This window comes from Dryobates pubescens, chromosome 15, assembly GCF_014839835.1.
Source record: "Dryobates pubescens isolate bDryPub1 chromosome 15, bDryPub1.pri, whole genome shotgun sequence".
NCBI lineage: Eukaryota > Metazoa > Chordata > Aves > Piciformes > Picidae > Dryobates > Dryobates pubescens.
In genome coordinates this window covers 22,551,375-22,569,206 of record NC_071626.1, presented here as the reverse complement: position 1 = coordinate 22,569,206, position 17,832 = coordinate 22,551,375, and the positions used below count along the sequence as shown (strand labels likewise).

The window sequence follows — 17,832 nt, the reverse complement described above, 5'->3', positions numbered from 1 at the left end:
AATCACCTCCGTCGTCCGAAAGTATGGGATCCGTTTTCCCTGGTTTTCTTTTTGCAAGGATCATAAGGAAATGCAACTGTAGCACATCCAAAGGTACCATCTTTTTAAACTACAGCTGCAACATTCTCTTCTTCTGTGAATTTAGCCTCAAGGATCTTATTTGCTCTCTCTTTCAGGTCTTTCAGATCCCATTTCACTTGCTTCTGCTTTGTGAAATCAACCAATTAATAATGGCTTGAGAATCAGGCAGGGATAATTGGCATGCACTTCGTAGGAAAATAACTGTGCATGGGAAGATCAGCTGTACAGGCTGTAGTTGTTCTCCTTTCCCCTCATTCTTTTGCACCATATTAGTCCTTGTAGTACCTTTGGAGATGTGATTAATGAAGGTAAAGGCAGAGTATCCAGTACTTCTCTAGTATCCAGCAATTAGTGGTTTTAGACAATACCCAAACTAGAATTCATATATACTGCTGTTCTCTTGATTAGGTATTGTATAAGCTTAGCTGGTGTTGTTGCAAAATCTCACAATTACTACCCTCATGTACCCTGTAAGGTAGAAAAGTGGTATATTATCTCCACATTATGGATTTTGAACTGAGAAGCAGACAGACTTGAAATGCCACCATCTAAAAATAGATTAGAGCTGTTACAGTTCATTAGCACAATAAAAACTTTGGAACAAATTGATACCCAGCCTGTCCTTAAAAATCCAACCTCTCTATAAACTTCTTATTACAATACTACATGATGAGACAAGGGTGACTGCAACCCTGAAATTTTATGATAGTTCTGTATTGCTTCGCTTTACCAGTAAATGCCAGCACCACGATCTATATAGTACAGCTTCAATTACACAGAGTTGCTTTCAGATGACTTTCAAACTCCAGCAATGTGCTCTTGTGGCCAAGAAGGCCAGTGCCATTCTGGGGTGGATTAGGAGGGCTGTGGTTAGTAGTTTGAGAGAGGCTCTCCTCCCCCTCCACTCTGCCCTGGTGAGGCTGCATCTGGAATACTGTGTTCAGTTCTGGGCTCCTCAGTTCAAGAAGGACCTCAGGGAACAGCTTGAGAGTCCAGCACAGAGCCACAAAAATGATGAAGGAAGTGGAACATATTTCTCATGAGGAGAGACTGAGGGAGATGAGGGCTATTTAGCTTGGAGAGAAGGAGCCTGAGAGGTGACCTCATTCATGTTGATAAAGATGTGCAGGGTCAGTGCTAAGAGGATGGAGCCAGTCTCTACTGGGTGATGCCCAATGACAGGATAAGGGGCAGTAAGTGGAAGCTGAGGCATAGGAAGTTCCATGGAAACATGAGGAAGAATTTTTCCCCTGCGAGGGTCACAGAACACTGGAACAGGCTGCCCAGGGTGGGTTGTGGAATCTCCCTCTCTGGAGATATTCAAAACCTGCCTGGATGTATTCCCGTGTGGTCTGCTCTAGGTGATCCTGCTCTGGCAGAGGGATTGGACTGGGTGATCTTTTGAGGTTCCTTCCAGTCCCTAACATTCTGTGATTCTGTGAAACTCAAGATCAGATATCCCAAATTAATGAAGGAAAGGTGCATAGACATGGGGGTGATTCATCAGCAATTTTCAGATTGTTTAATGTCACTAGCTTGTGACACAATGACATCATACTACTGAAATAAGTAACTTGAAGGTTAGGAAGACTTTGGAGAGATAGAAGAATGTATCCCAGCGGGCCTAAGATGAAAGACAGGCAATATGCAGATCTCTTTTATCCCTTGGACTCCACTGCCTTGACATAGTCCTGCTACTCTATCTAGAAAGTTTTCAATGCTCTGTCCTGCTTAGTTGACTTGTGGACCTTCCTATTGCTTTAGCATTCCAAAATCACTGCTGTGTTTGCCTTCATATCACTTGCAAGACATAGTGAGGATTCTCGCACTATTTTCTAAATGGATAGACAGATAGAGAGTAAAGTCCACACTGGTGGATCCAGCTGTGTGCTGCTGATGTGACAATGTGCTTGGTTTCAAGGTTAACATGTTCTTAGTGAGTAAGAGTATGCTAAGCTCTACTTTCAAGAGGGATGTGGGACTTGTGTCCTGCTCATTTCACAAGCTTACATCTCTGTCTTCACTTGATCTTCACAGATTGGGAACCTTACCTCCAGGTTAATCTTCCAGCTGGCCATAAAAAACACAGCCATGGTAATTTCCTTTTTTGAAGAGGACTGTGAGGGGAAGAGAGTGAAAATGCCTATTGTAGTGCTCTAAAACCAAACTGGGACAAGAGGCCAATGCAGAAATTTTCCTTACAGCTACAGTCTTAGCAATGATATTTTATCAATTACATGATGATTGAGAGATGTGGCACTTGGAGCCATGGTTTAGTTGTCATGAGGTGTTAGGTATTAGGTAATAGGTTGAACTTGATGATCTCTGAGGTCTTTTCCAACCTGGTTGACTCTATGATTCTAAGGCTACTGTACTTCAGAAAGGCATTTTGCACAATGAATACTGAAATGCTCTGCTTCAACAAAAGGAAAAGGAAAAAAAAGGGGGAAAATTAAAACAACAAGAAAAAAATTAATAATCATCAAAATGCTTTTGCAGCTATTGCTACATGATTGTTGTTCACAGCTGATATGTTTGGTTAACTGTGTGACATCTGGCTTGTGTACCTGCATATTGCACTATAATCATGAATGGCTAATAAAGCTATGTGGTAAGGACTTAGAAATCTTTACTAATATAAATGTAAGAGTTAAAAGATCCTGGTTTGGTTTTTTGTTGTTGTTGTTGTTTGTTTGTTTGTTTCTTATTCTGTTCATCCAGAAAGCTGCTTGCAACCCTAGCAGTGTATTGGTTGTGTGCAACTGACAGAAGTTTTAATGACCTTGATATAAAGAAAGGCTTAAACAAACGCTATGTATTTTGAAGAAGTGATAAAGATGCTTAGAAATACTTGTGGATAACATAAGAGAAAAGAAACACAAACAAACAAACAAAACCTCAAACAAAAGAGAAGCCCCAGAAGCCCCTTCTGAAAACAGAAGGTCTTTCCTAAAAACCCTGCTCTTTCTTTCCAGATCTGTGCATTCAGCTAGATCCATCAAACAGGTGTGCATTTTTTCCTTTGGTGTAACCATCTACTGATGGGATCTTTCTTATCCATTACTTGTTATATGTCTCTCCTCATAAAACCCACACTATTGGGAAGAAGATAAAAATGGCCTCATTTATATTGTTCCCGACAGTAGGTATAAAGACTACTTTTCTTCACTGGGACTTAGAGACACTTGAAAGGAACCACAGACTTGGATATGACAAAAAAGCAAAACCTGGATCCCAGCTGAACACAAAGACAGATCTATAGATTGTCCTGATGATGGTGCTTCTGACTCTTTCCCCTGACAATTAGTTTGCTTGTGTATTTCACAGAAAAGGAAAGTCAAACTTTATGGCACGATTTAGATCCTGATGTACCTGAGATCCTCATCTTGGCATCTAAGGAGAGATAGCATCAGGAGAGGAAAACAAATTTGTCATCTCATTATCTTCTAATTTGGATTTAAAACACCTCTAAATAGTTGGCCTTCCAACGTGGCTCACCCTTGTTATTTCTCAATGGCACAGCAAATCACCTTGCTAAATGGAAATTGCTCTTGGCTAGTTTTCCAAAGTAATTTGACAACAGAGTTTTATTTTGTTCTAACACAATCTAGAAAGCCTTTCCCAGGAGTGGGACAAAGGGACTGCGAAGAAACTATTACACAGAATTCCTTGCAATATGCTCCTTTCTCACAATACCTTCCATGTTTTGCTTGGCTGCAGCAATCTTCCTAGATTCAAACGTTCAGCCTAGATGCATTCAGCGATTACATGAGCTGTATGGATCTCATACGTTGGATGAGACTTTGCTCAGCATGCTAATACTCCGTGCTCTGCAGCAAGGCAGTGAAGCCCAATTTGGTTTTGATTGCAATAATCTGGAGTCAAATGTGCAAACCCTTGCTAATTTAAGTTGATTTTTCCTCCCTTTACCGTTTTGCATACTACGTGATCTAGAGCCACACAAACAAAAGCTTGTTTGGACTCGCCGCGCTTTCCTTTGCAGAAAACAGAATTCTTTTTAATTAAAAACACTTTAAAAAAAAATCAGTATGTGTAATTGCTAACACCTGCTATGTGTTACTAACAGATGTTTCTTACTTACCTAAGGGAACTGTTATAATTATACTATAAGCTTATTGGAATGGCATTTAACCAAGATAGTTTAGGAACTTTAGGTGGTGACTTTGTGTTCTTTTATTCAGCCTTCCTTTAAAAAACTTTAGACAACCCCAACCAACCAGCCCTCCTCACTTGAGTCCCCAGCTCATATCCATCACACACAGCTCCAAACAAAGAAGGTTTTGATGATTAGCCTCACTCCTCAGTCAACCCTGAGCATCACGGAGGACTGTGCATATGCTGCACAGAAGCCTGTGGTGGCAAGGCGCAGGATGGGGTGGCTGAGGAAGGTCTTACCGGTCATGCTTTATAGTGGGCTTCAAAGAATACAGACTTGCTGCACAATCTTGGGCAGTTCATTTAATTTCTACACCTCTGTATTCTTTCCTGCAAAATCCCAGCAGCATGGCCTGTTGGGAGGCCAGAGTCAAAGGTGTTTGCCCAGGGCTTTGAGATCTTCAGATTAAAGTAGAGGTCAGTATGACTGAGCGCTGTCCTGTCACTAAGACCTTGCAGTCCCGAGGCAGGATGGCCTCATGGGTGCTAGAGCTCTGCCAGCACGGCAGGTCGCAGGAGGTGCAGTGGATTCCTGCATCTTCAGACTCGACTGCAGAGCAAGACACTCTGCCTTCTCCCTCTGCATCTTCATTTATGAAACTAATCACACAATTACCTGCAGGCATGTGTTAAATATGACACTGGTCTCTGCAAAATAATGGGCCAATTGCAAACAATGAATAAAGAGAAGCAGCTCCATTTATAACTGCTGTTTCAACAGAGCTGTGTTGTAATCAAAGTGATCTGAGGGTGACTCATTAATTAATTGATGTTCTTTTTTATTATGTGCTATTGAGTTAATGAGTAATTTGCGGTAGATAACTCTCTGAACACACTGATTACGTGAGATATTTTCTGGGGCTTTCATACCAATGACATGCTGAATAGGTGGAACATGGTATTTGCTTATGTATACTCATTATGAGCAGGTTCAGGATGAATATAAATCAGCAGAAGGGCATTATAAAAGGTATTAGACACATGCAACCCTTACTTTCAGGCTTTAAACAGATACTCTTTGGCTTTTAATGCCTTAAATAGTATTAAAATCACTTCCTTTATAATACTTCCATCACCCACAATTGGCAGCTTCTAGAATGTGTGCCTACACAAAAGATTTTTACTGGGAGCATGTTTGTGCTAATGGCCTATTACCTTGCACATATTGTATTTTGGTTTCCTTTTGCAAGGTACTGAACAGTAAACAGGTTTGGTCTGCATCATTGGATTGAAGCAGGAGAAATGTATTAAGTGAATATGTAATTGGCTTTTTTTCTTTCTTTCTTTTTTTTTTTTTTAATCTAAAGTGGCATTTAAAAGAATAAAAACACTGTTCTTACATTCAGTACACACTTTGCTTTCTGTAGTTCGAGTTGTTAAAGCTTTTGCTTTATTGAAACCACAACATCTCCAATGCCATAGGAGTTTTTTATTCATTAAACAACAAATGGCTAAATTGATAATTTAGTCTGACAACAGCAGCACAGTGGAAGCTTTCAGAAGAATCAGCTAAATGTATAAAATTATACCCAGCAATCACTACAGACTTTCATTTTTGACAAGATTTGTTCTAGGTACAGATGACTGTAAACTACCTACTGCTGAGAAAATTATAAGAAGCTGCTGTATACTACGCTGAAAAAAGCCTTTAAAGTACTTTGTCTGTACAGGCAAAACCTTGCCACAGTCCCTGTTTGTTTGTTTCTTTTCCCCATGCTCTCCCTTCTAACTGACCACTTTGTGATCTATTTCTTTTCTCAAGTAATTTTATCTGCAGGCAATTAGGATCATTTCAGGGGGTGCTGGATGATTTTTCTTTATTCATGTTACACGAGCATAAATGTGAGCATTTTGGGAGGGAAGGAAGAGGCAAGAAAGTGTGCTTACAAAAACCCCACAACCAACCAAAAAGTACGTTAAGCAAGACAAAAGTACAGTTGTGGAACAGGTCAACTTTTAACCCTGGTCACTGCTTCTGCAGAACCGAGGCTGTTCTCCCAGGCAACCAGCACCACAACAAGAGGACACAGTCTCAAGCTGCGCCAGGGGAGGTTTAGGCTCAAGGTGAGGAGAAAGCTCTTCCCAGAGAGAGTTGTTAGCCATTGGAATGGGCTGCCCAGGGAGGTGGTGGAGTCACCATCCCTGGAGGTGTTCAAGAGGGGACTGGACATGGCACTTGGTGCCATGGTTTGGTCATGAGGTCTGTGGTGACAGGTTGGACTTGATGATCTTTGAGGTCTCTTCCAACCTTGGTGATTCTGTGATTCTGTGATAACCTGCCACAGCAGGTAATGGATACAGTCAGGTTATGGTTGGCAAAGAAGCTTTCTACAGGTGAAAATCAAAATTTGGTCATTTGTACTTTTCCACATGGCAAAAAAGAAACCCAAACAACAAACCAAGAATAACAGATTATTTTTTTTTAAGCTTTTTGTTACTGTTAATGTTGTCTGGTTAAACTTTGAGATTCGCATGGTAGAGATAAAATACTCTAAAGATAAGAGATACCAGTGGGTGCATTCCTGTCCAGAAAATGAGCATTCATTGAGCAATGATCACTAGCAGAACGGTTTTGCTGCATGCAGACAGAGCATCCTGATACACACAGTAGTGGAGAAGGAAACCTAAGGTAGATAACTGAAAGTAACCCGAGGAAATGGTCTGGGCTTCTGTCAGAAAGATCAATAAAGTGGCCTGGCAGATAATCTTTCTTCTACTTTATTGGAGTTGTAAATGTTTCTTTCCATTAAATATTTCAACTCCCAGTTATTATTTTAACAGGCAGGCAGGATGGAAGTTTGGAATATAAGAAAATGTGTAATTGATCTTTGACCTCCATCAAATCCAAGTTTATAGTGTATCCTCTCTATAAAAGAAAAAATTAGATATGTATGTGAAGAAGATATATGAACTTCAAGTGCTCAGAGCAATGCCATACCATTGCAGCATACTTCAGACAGGCATATCAACATTTCTCTATCCTTACATTAATTAAAATTGACAGAATGGTGAAACTTGGGGTTTTTTTCTCCATAGCAGGGCCACCCTCCTCTTCCCCATTTTGAGTGTGTCCCAGAACCCACATGTGCACATAGGAGTAACATAGCATGGAACAATAAGCCACTGTTTGCCTATTTCACTCTCTTCCTTTGCCCCATAGAGAGCTGAGCGGGGACACTTTGTGCTTTTAGCATTTGCAGAGCTATTAGTGGCTCATTGCCTACATCCTCAACAAAGCCCTCCACAGGCTTAGTTGGTTTTGGTGCTCTCCTACCTCAGGACTGTGGTTACCTACCACAAATGCTTACAAATGCTCTTCTTCTCCCAGCATGTCCTAATGCTACTAGTAACGTTGGCATTTGAGCTCTTGGTTTTCCAACGAGTCAAAAATGCTTAACAAAGCAGTGTGTGCATTAGCCCCAGTCAGCAGATGGGGAACTGAGGCACAGAGAAGTTGAGTGACTTGCCTGAGATTACAGCAGTTCAAAGGCAGAACCAAAGTTCACAGCATCACAGAATGCCAGGTTGGAAGGGACCCCAGGGATCATCTGGTCTAACCTCTCTAGGTGATAGTGTAGTTGAAATGAGATGGCAAAGAACCCTGCCAATCTGAGTCTTAAAACTGGACCTCTACTCCTCTTGAGAGATTGTTTCAATGTCTAACTGTTCTTACAGTGAAAAATTTTCTTCTGGAGTCCAATTGGAATCTCTCCAGGAGTCCCTTGGATCCATCACCCCTTGTTTTTTCCACGTGACTCCTTGTAAAAAGGGAGTCTCCACCATCCTGGTAGCCACCCTTTATGTACTGGTATGTGGTAATAAAGTCCTCCCTAAGCCTTCTCTTCTCAAAGCTGAACAAACCCATTTCTCTCAGCCTTCCCTCCTATGTCAGATCTTCCATCCCTCTTATCATTCTCATGGCCCTTCTCTGCACACTTCCCAGTCTGTCTCTACCTTTTCTTTTTGTACAGCAGGGGCCAAAACTGCACACAGTACTCCAGGTCCCTTCTTTCCTGTTCCCCATTGCTGTTTCTGAAACCAGGGATTTCTGAACAGTTTGTAGTCTACTAGCAGAAAGCAGAAGAGAGATCTTTCTGACTTCTAACTGAAAGGCACAACTGAGGTTGGAGGAGACAACTGAAATTGAATCAAATTACGAGAACGTGATTCTTCCTTTTCTGGCCATCTTCACAGTCATGTAAAGGACAACTTGTTTATTGCACTTGAAGTAGCTTTGGAAGAGCCTAATAGTACCTCTGACATCAACTGCTTCATTATCTCAAAGACATTAAGGGACTGTGGAAGGAAGTGGACTAGAGACTTGTGCTCAAGGTTAGGAAGATAGTCCACAAAACAGGGCTAAATCTCATTTGAGAAACTATGTGGAGCTATTTCTTCTAATTAGTAAGAACAGCCTGAGGAGTCATTGCAATTCTTACTGGTCCCATCTGAGTCAAAGTCAAGTTTTGTGAGCCATGCTTATTTTGGAAAGGGTTTGCAGCCAGAAACAAAACCACACTGTAACAATAATAATTAGAACTAAATATCCATTTCAAAGCCAAGCCACTGTGCAGTGCACTCCAGACCACATACACTTAGTGGAATTACACCACTGCATTACAAAGTTCCTTTCCCCATCCCCAGAAAAACCATGTTGAAACTGTGCAACAGGACAGGAAGAGCAGGAAAGAGTAGCACTCAACTTGAGCAGAAGTGAAGGTTCTTGGTCTAAATAAAAACAAAAGCTTAGCTTCATAGCAACACAGGTTACAGTTGGCTTTCCCTTTTTTCTCTCTTCTCCCCCCCCCCTCCCCCCCCTTCCCCTTAATCTTGGGTGGTGGTTTTGTTGGGGTTTTTGTTTGGGTTTTTTTGTTTCTTTGTCTGTTTTGGTTTTGTTCTGTTTTTTAAATGCAGGCTATTTTCCCAGTGAGCTAGAATCCAGTGGCAGAGAGGAAAGAATTAAATATGCATTTAACAACTTTTTAAACATTCATCCTGCTTTCCTTTGCCTGACATCTCTAAGCTCTGTCAGGGGCATGAGCACTTAGGGACATTCTGCTGATGCAATAGTTTCATGGCTTTAATAACAGAGGTCCACCTCCCCTAGAAAATGGACTGATTGCCAGCAGTAGCTGTCAGCTGTGACTCCCACCTCTGTCAAAGGGATTTTAATTGCCAGTATTGATGGGACGAACCTGTAGGATGTTGGCATGGCTAGTAAAGTACCTGTGCAGCTGAGTGTGGTAGGTCTCACGTTCTGTATAGGTGTTTCAAAGTTCTGTCCCATCCACATCAGCATTTAAAATTACCTCCAGCATTCACTGAGGTGGGTAATCAGCAACCAGTCACTCTCTTAGTGTCAGCTTGGGTTCGTTTCCTTAATGTACATAGACCCTTAGAGGGGACTGTTAACAGTGCCTTCTACTTTCACCTTTTTCCAGGGTCTGTTGAGAATACAGCCCTAGAAAGTTTTAGGGTTAAGCCCTAAAAAACAACAAAGAAAAATGTGTGTGTAAGAGAGAGATGCCTCAAATGCTAAGAATTTTTTTCAATGCATATAATCAGAAATCCTCTCCATTTCCTCCCTTCCCAAATTAAATGCTTGCAGAAAAATAACACATATATATATAATTTTTTTTTTTTGGTCTATATATATATATATATATAAAATAAGATACCCAGAGGCACTGGTTTGCATTAGGGCTTAATTTCCAGCTAAATTAAAAATCAGATCTAGGCATTTTGAATGCCTAAGGGGCACAACAGCAGCACTCAAAAATCATTAACTTCCACACCTTTCTTTTTTTTTTTTTTATCCTATGTCCCAAACTGGTCAGATTTGTTTTCTCAAAACTTTGTAGTAAAATAAAAGTGCTCTGTGAGGAAAAAAAAAACAACTCTATGCAATTCAACAGCAGATGCTTAACCCCTGAAAAATAGAGGCCTAAAAGAGAAGTGCTGATAGACCCTTCACCATAGCATCGTTAGCAGCAGGTGCTGCTAGAGTTATTAGTTTTCTAGATTTTAATGTAAACAGTATTCTTAAGCTCTTAGTGTAGCATAGTGGTTGGGATATGCTCTTTAATGCTTTTTACTAGAAAGATACAGCTCATTTAAAATAGCTGGTAGATACAGAAAGCATAAATATACAGGAAGTTTAGACACTGATTGTACTAAATGCAACAATACAAAGAAGCAAACAGGAACACAAATGGTAACACAATAAAACTGTATTACATTTGTGCTTCAAATATTACAGTACATTATATACAATAGTCCAAAATAAACATCTCATGCCAAGTGACACAAAAAGAAACGGAACCCCAACGAACCAAATAAAAATAACACCCCCCCCCCCCCAAAAAAAAACCCCAAAACAAAAGCAAAACCCCAAGAGCAAGCAAAAAGAATCCAGCTGTATGTACAGTACCTTTGTTAATTAACATTCAACTCTGAACTGGAGCAATTTTCACTAGATACAGATGCAGTCCGCCTTTTATTTCACGCAACCATTCTGTCTCCCTATATCTATGCTATTCAGTAGGTTCCTGTGCCATTTCTTATATACATGTCGAGCAGAAAAGATGAAAGGACATAGTGCTTTGTATTCTTAACGACGTGGCATCGGATCAGCGAACCTGGGGTGCATAACCTTCTTTCATTAAACCTTCCTCATAGTCTGTCTGGCACAGAATCATGTTGTTCTTCAGGAAAAATTTGTCTCCAACGCAAAATCTGAAATTACAACAATAAAGGGGGAGGGGGGGAAGAGTAGGTTTAGGATGAACGATGTGATAGGAGCTTAAACACAAAGATCGTGCTGTTGAGGATTTTGTGGCACTGACTGGGCGGCTCACACCTCCCTGGTCTGTTGCAGGGTGACCTCATTGCCCTCTACAACTACCTGAAAGGTGATTGTAGCCAGGAAGGGCTTGGTCTCTTCTCCCAGGCAACCAGCACCAGAACAAGGGGACACAGTCTCAAGCTGCACCAGGGGAGGTTTAGACTCGAGGTGAGGAGAAAGTTCTTCACCAAGCGAGTCGTTCGTCATTGGAATGGGCTGCCCAGGGAGGTGGTGGAGTCACCGTCCCTGGAGGTGTTCAAGAGGAGATTGGACGTGGCACTTGGTGCCATGGTTTGGTCATGAGGTCTGTGGTGACAGGTTGGACTCGATGATCCTCGAGGTCTCTTCCAACCTTTGTGACACTGTGATACTGTGATACAGAGACATGTGTGCAAGGATGTGAAAGGCCAGGAGAGGAATTGTTGTGCTCTCAGAATGAATCCTCTTCTTTCCACAAAATCTAGTTGCTTCCCCAGCCAAAGACTTCAGTCAAAGCCCACCAAAGACTGCTCGGGCCACTGGCACAGAGTTTAAGTATCCCAGGCTGCTGAGGTGAGTGAAAAGTAGATGTCCAGCTTTTGCACAAGTCAGAAAGAAAACAAAGTGGTCATGCCCTGTAGGAAGGTCATACAAGATATGCTACCTTTGTCTAATGCAGGCATACTGGGAAGAATTTTGTGTTATATTCCAGTAGGGTATTTGACTAGGATTTAAACTGGTGGTTCTGAGAACTGCTTCGAGCATGCACACAACTTTACAGATACTGTGGAGCAAACTGCATAGGCACAGCAGGCAGGTATGCAGAGAAACATTTTTTCCTTTTTCCCCTGTAGGAATTGATTATAAATTTAGTTTCTGAGCTAACCACTCTCTCTTGTGGTATCAGCATACCCACCTTGTTATACTATTAGGTGCATCAAAATGATCTGATTGCTACCAAATGCTACTGAGATATTTCATTTGATTTTCGCTGCCGAGTAGGAAAATCACACAACATTAACACTCCTGGCTGGCTGGCTGGCTTCAAACTTCGAGTTAAGTAGGATTTTCCAACTAAGCAGTATACTTGAATATAAGAAGGTTCTTCACTGACATCCCCCTCAACCCTTCCCCCCTGACAAAGCAAATCTTCTTGAAGATACTTGGGGAGCAAGTGAATAGGGCCGATGCATAGAGAAAGAGTTTCCCTAGTGACTGCCTTGGCAGGGTTACGTGCCTTTGTTTATAGTGAACTCTCCAGCTATAACATATATCGGGAGGCACCGCTCACACTCTTCCAATTAAAATGAAAGAAAGTAACCTAAATGAACCCCTTAACACTGATGTGAATAAATGAAACCGGTTTCCCCCCCCAGCTAATTATGGATCTGGCTATGTAAAGTATTGTTTAACGTGGAATGGATTATAGTGTCCTTTTTTGGGTCCAATTTCCAAGCGCTGACATCTCGGACACAATTAAGGGTCAGATATAAATGCTTGTGTTGTTTACGGTAGATTTAACAACGGAGCAGCTATGGGAACAGCTGTATATGTATTTAATTGTAACAATTTAACCTTCAAATAGCGGTGCCTGCTGCAGTTGACCCAGCAAAAGTGGGTAAACGACACGGGTTGACCCGCCTGACCTCTGATAGTGGTCTCTCTTTATCAGATAGTCAATTTCCAATGATGTTCCAGCAGAAATCTTGGTGAATTGTCGCAGATTAAATTGCGTATCGCAAGCAGCCCTTTAATGTTTTGTGAAGTTGGAGGCTTAAATGAGTAGCAGTTGGACTGATTTACATTTGTGAAGATTGGAATGCTAGACAAACAGTGAACCCATTTATTTTCCAACTGGGTAGCTTTGGAAATTTATCCTTATGCTAGCTAAATAGATAGAGGGAAAATAGTGTAATAAAAAAGTGGATTGAAAAGAATTAACTCTGCTCCTAAGGGAAAATTGGTTTGTTTATTTGTGGATTTTTACATATTTTTTTTTTTCTTGTTAGGATTACTGCCTGCTGCTGGTGATGATGACTGAACATAGAGATTATGGAATGATCCCAAAATCTTTAAGTTATTTATGGTCAAGACTCTTTTAGAGAATTTACAGGTTCCTGCTATCCTTCAGTCCTGGTGTATTAGGCTACTAATGACAGAGAAGTAGTTTGAGTAGGGGAGTGGAAATGCAGAATTCTTGAAGCAAACAAGTTCTGTCTCAGCTTCTGTAGTTTCTGTCCTTTGTGTTTTTGTCCATTGGCAGCAACGTGGACAAAATTCTTTTGTGCATTTCACCAGATGAGGTAGAGGAGCCTTAACTAGTGTTAAGAAGAGTTTCTCCCAAAGAAGCTACATTTAAAGACAAAACTAAAAGCCCTTCTTAGTTTCTCTTAAAGGAACATATGGATTAGCATGGACTAAAGCAGGGGAAGTTAGGTATTGTGACAGCTCAGTCACTGCATTACAGTTAACCCAACAATACTGATGGGGATGGAGCCGGGGATGACCAGCCAGCAGTGCTCACTGCATCAGAGGCTTATTGCACTGCAGGCTGAGGACCAGGCATCAGTGGGAGACACAACCACCTCTGCTCACCTGGCAGAAAGCACTAACTCTGAACTGTGAATGTTACTCAGCTCTGTATTCCCTTTGTGTTCCAGCCTAATGCAGAGTTTAGCAGGCTAATTTGTTTAAAATAGTTAGTAAATGAAAAATATGCTCCTGAAGTGCAACTTGCTTGCATGGCAATACTTTCACATGTGACTTCTTGCACCACTGCTTGCCTCAATATCCTGGCTGAAAGATTTTTTTTTCTCAGCCCTCAGAGATGTGCCATGGTTTGAATTAAACTGCACCAGCTACAGGAGGGAGTCAGGATGCCTTTTCCAATAAAAAGTGTCAATGCCTTTTGCTTTTGCTATGTTAATATGCTGTGCCAGAAATGCTCTACCTCTGTCTACATGGCATTTGACAGTTTTATGCATGAGTCACTATAAACATACACAGATCCACAAATCATTTACCTTCCAAGTGTACAGCTCTCTTGTGGAGAAGCTGCCAGTGGCCTGTCTAGACATGCTTGGCTGTGTGATAACCTGTGGGGTGAGGGTTTGTCTACATGAGGTGTGTTTGCACACTGGAGGTGATCCTCTGTGCCTTGGGGGAAGCCTGTTACTTGTGATACCTATGGTCCAAATTCTGCAACTGTTTTCACACTGTGCAAGTTCAATGAAGAAAAGACACTGAGGCTTGCGTGTAGCTCCTGGGTATGAAATGTGTGCTCCCAAGTACAATGAGACTAGGCAAGTATACAATGGGAGCATGACAAATTCTGCCCATCCACACTTTCAACCTGATTTGACTCTCAAAAGCAGATTCACCCTATTCTGAAGTCAAAGATCTAAATCTCGCAATGACTCAACAATGGTTTTGCACACTCCAGGATTTAAACCTGGCTCAGCTTTAAAATGGAAGGGTAGATGCAAGCCTAGCCTTCCACCCAGCAAATGGTATGTTTTTTTAATGGAAGTGGCATATGATGTAAATCAGGGTATAGTTTGGGCACGTATATCAAATGGAGTCAAGAATCATATTGAGATGCCACTGGGTTAGGAGTATATAATGAAGCAAGACTATTCCTCTTCTACCAGGCAGATATTAGTCTTCAGCCTTCCCTAAAACCCTCACCCAATTTATTTAATAGGCATGTAAGATGGAGAGGAAAAAATATACAGTAGGCTGCATTAACGTGCTAGATTGGCCAGCACAATAAATTGCCAATACTACATCTGACACGACTGTGACATTAGTAGAATGACCATTATAATTAACCTACATCCTAGAACTCCTGTCAGATTTTACAATGGCAAGAGGAAGGCCATTTATGTTACAAAATGACCTCTGTTATCACCTTGTTTGGAAGGGGAAGGTGTGCCTGGAATAGGCACGAGAAGTATAAAACTTCTCTTTTGAGGAACAGCTGTTCTATTGTTCAGAACAGGTATTTAAGGTGATCTTGCTGCTGTCTGTCATCTTTTCCAATGTACAGGATGTGTGTCAAGGTCCAGAAGACTTCTTAAGAAAGTGAGAGACATAGTGCTGTGAACAAGATGGCTGTGTGTGAAGTGCCTCCCCTGGTAATGTCAGGTCTTTGGTGTTGTAGAAAGAAACAAAATCTGTAAGCATTTAATTGATTTCCTCTAGGAAAAAGAAAGCTGAGATTGACTAGAGCCACACCCTTGGAAAGGAGGAAAAGCAGAGGACAATTTCCATTACTGAGTGCACAAGTGCACAAGTGTACTCAGTGATGGAAATTGTCCTCTGATCTTCCTCCTTTCCTTTTGTGTTTCTTGCCTTTCTTTGTTTTTTGTTTGTTTGATTGTTTAAAGCTCATTTTAGTTTCCAGTGTAAATCGAATGAATGTTAATCTATATAGAATGGAATGGAATGGAATGGAATGGAATGGAATGGAATGGAATAGAATAGAATAGAATAGAATAGAATAGAATAGAATAGAATAGAATAGAATAGGACCAGGTGTGAAGAGATCTATGCATCACTAAGAGAACACAACCACAGTTCATCAGTCCACACCTATAGTTTATTACTTCTAGGGTCCTGTCAAAAGGTCCATTTACTATCAAAGACTGGAAAGTGGGAGCTGTGTGCCTGGGTTTGCACAAGCAGGTATGGAAAAATGTAGTAATTTTCATTCTAAATTTAGATACACTAAATGGAACTGAGTCTTATAAAATATATATATGTTATATATATATATATAAAAATCACAGAATCACCAAGGCTGGAAGAGACCTCAAAGATCATCAAGTCCAACCTGTCCCCACAGACCTCATGACTAAACCATGGCACCAAATGCCACGTCCAATCCCCTCTTGAACACCTCCAGGGATGGTGACTCCACCACCTCCCTGGGCAGCACATTCCAATGGCTAACAACTCTCTCTGTGAAGAACTTTCTCCTCACCTCGAGCCTAAACTTCCCCTGGTGCAGCTTGAGACTGTGTCCTCTTGTTCTGGTGCTGGTTGCCTGGGAGAAGAGACCAACCCCGTCTTGGCTACAACCACCCTTCAGGTAGCTGTAGACAGCAATAAGGTCTCCCCCGAGCCTCATATCATTATATATCATTGTAAATGTATTGTTGTAGATATATCATTATGAATATATTGTTATAAAATGACCACTAGTGTTGGTGCTGGAATAAAGGATGTCCCTGGCATTACATTCCCTGCCCAACGACTTGTCAGAGAACAAAGGCAGCATTGTGTGGGTATTTTCCAGTTTATGCTGAAGGTTAAGTGTTTACAGTGTTTTAATTCTATTCTATTTTAAGTGTTTACAGTGTTTCTATTCTATTCTATTCTATTCTATTCTATTCTATTCTATTCTATTCTATTCTATTCTATTCTATTCTATTCTTTCTACTGTCAAGCTCAGGTATTTCCTGTCTCCTGATTTTTTGACTTCACAGCCTCAATGTTCAGCTGACACCTCTGTGCATGTGCATTTTCTGACATTTGTTAAAGAGGTGAACTGAGAAAAATTGACTATATGCAACTGCATTGATCTCCACGTGTCACCAGCAGCACTGGTAACATCTCCACAGTTTGAATGAAAGAGGGTACATTTGCAATAGGAATAATAAGTTAAAACTTTATATGTTGCAGCCACTGCTCTGAGGACAGCTGCTGGATGCATGCAGAGTGCAGGATTCCTTAGCTGACCAATTCCTTAGCTGCCTAGAGCAAAACAGTAACATTCCATGTGTGAGGAGAAAGTAATTTGCCATTGGAATGGGCTGCCCAGGGAGGTGGTGGAGTCACTATCCCTGGAGGTGTTCCAAAAGGGATTGGATGTGGCATTTGAAGTCATGGTTTAGTTAGTCATGAGGTGTTGGGTGAGAGGTTGGACTTGATGATGTCTGAGGTCATTTCCAACCTTACTGATTCTATGATTCTACAGCTATTTGAATGAGTGTGTAAACGTTTTCAATCCAGTTCCCGTTACAATAAAGGCTGCTTCAGATAGAAGAATAAACTGGTTGATTTAAACACCGGGCTGTGGCTGCAAATGGGGGTTTTAAACATACCCTGAGATGACTTCAAACAGGGAATGAGCTGCTAAAGCAGCCGACAAGAGAGTGAAAGGAAGGGCAGGGAAACTCCGGGAAGCGGGAAAGCCGAAGGCAGGCTGACATCACCACTGCAAGTCAGAAGTGTCAAGCAAAGATACAGCTGAGCTCACTCGCAAGATTTCCCACTCCGTTTTGCCAGTCACACACATGCAACCTGACAAAGTGTGAAAGGCAGTGTCTCTTTACAAGTTCATTTTTCCAGTGATTTACATTTCCACCCCCCCCTTTTTTTTTATTTGTCTTTATATTTTCTGCAGAAATTAACTATAATGAGGCTACTGCCAAGGTGAGGTGAAATGCTTCTGAGAAGTTTAGTATGTTTACAGGGAAGGAATGGGAGTGCTAATGCCATTCAGGTGACTGTCAGTTTATTCTGCAGGTATTTAGGAGATGGGAAAACTTCAAATTAGGAGTAAGCTGGACAGAGGCGTGAAAGATAATGGGCTGCAAAAAACCTTTGGGCTAGGAGCAGAACTTAATACACACAAAATTTCTACAGCTTTAAGCATCAAGAAAAAAATAGGGAAAATATGTCAGAAAATAACTGGATGGAGCAATTAGATCCTAGAGCTTCTGGAGGAGAAAATACAAGATCTCTTC

The 17,832-nt window shown here is 41.2% G+C and overlaps 1 protein-coding gene across 5 annotated transcripts in view; it reads right to left on the bottom strand.

Annotated features, from left to right (window-relative positions):
* Positions 1-10,630: 10,630 nt before the first annotated feature.
* The window catches only part of LMO3 (LIM domain only 3), a 66,103-nt gene continuing 58,901 nt past the window's right edge, over positions 10,631-17,832 (bottom strand). For all 5 annotated transcript variants that reach the window (XM_009902799.2, XM_054168012.1, XM_009902800.2 and 2 more), the window contains one exon: positions 10,631-10,992. In XM_009902799.2, the coding sequence (XP_009901101.1) occupies positions 10,887-10,992 (106 nt within the window). In that variant the 3' untranslated portion in view covers positions 10,631-10,886. The remainder of the gene's footprint in view (positions 10,993-17,832) is intronic.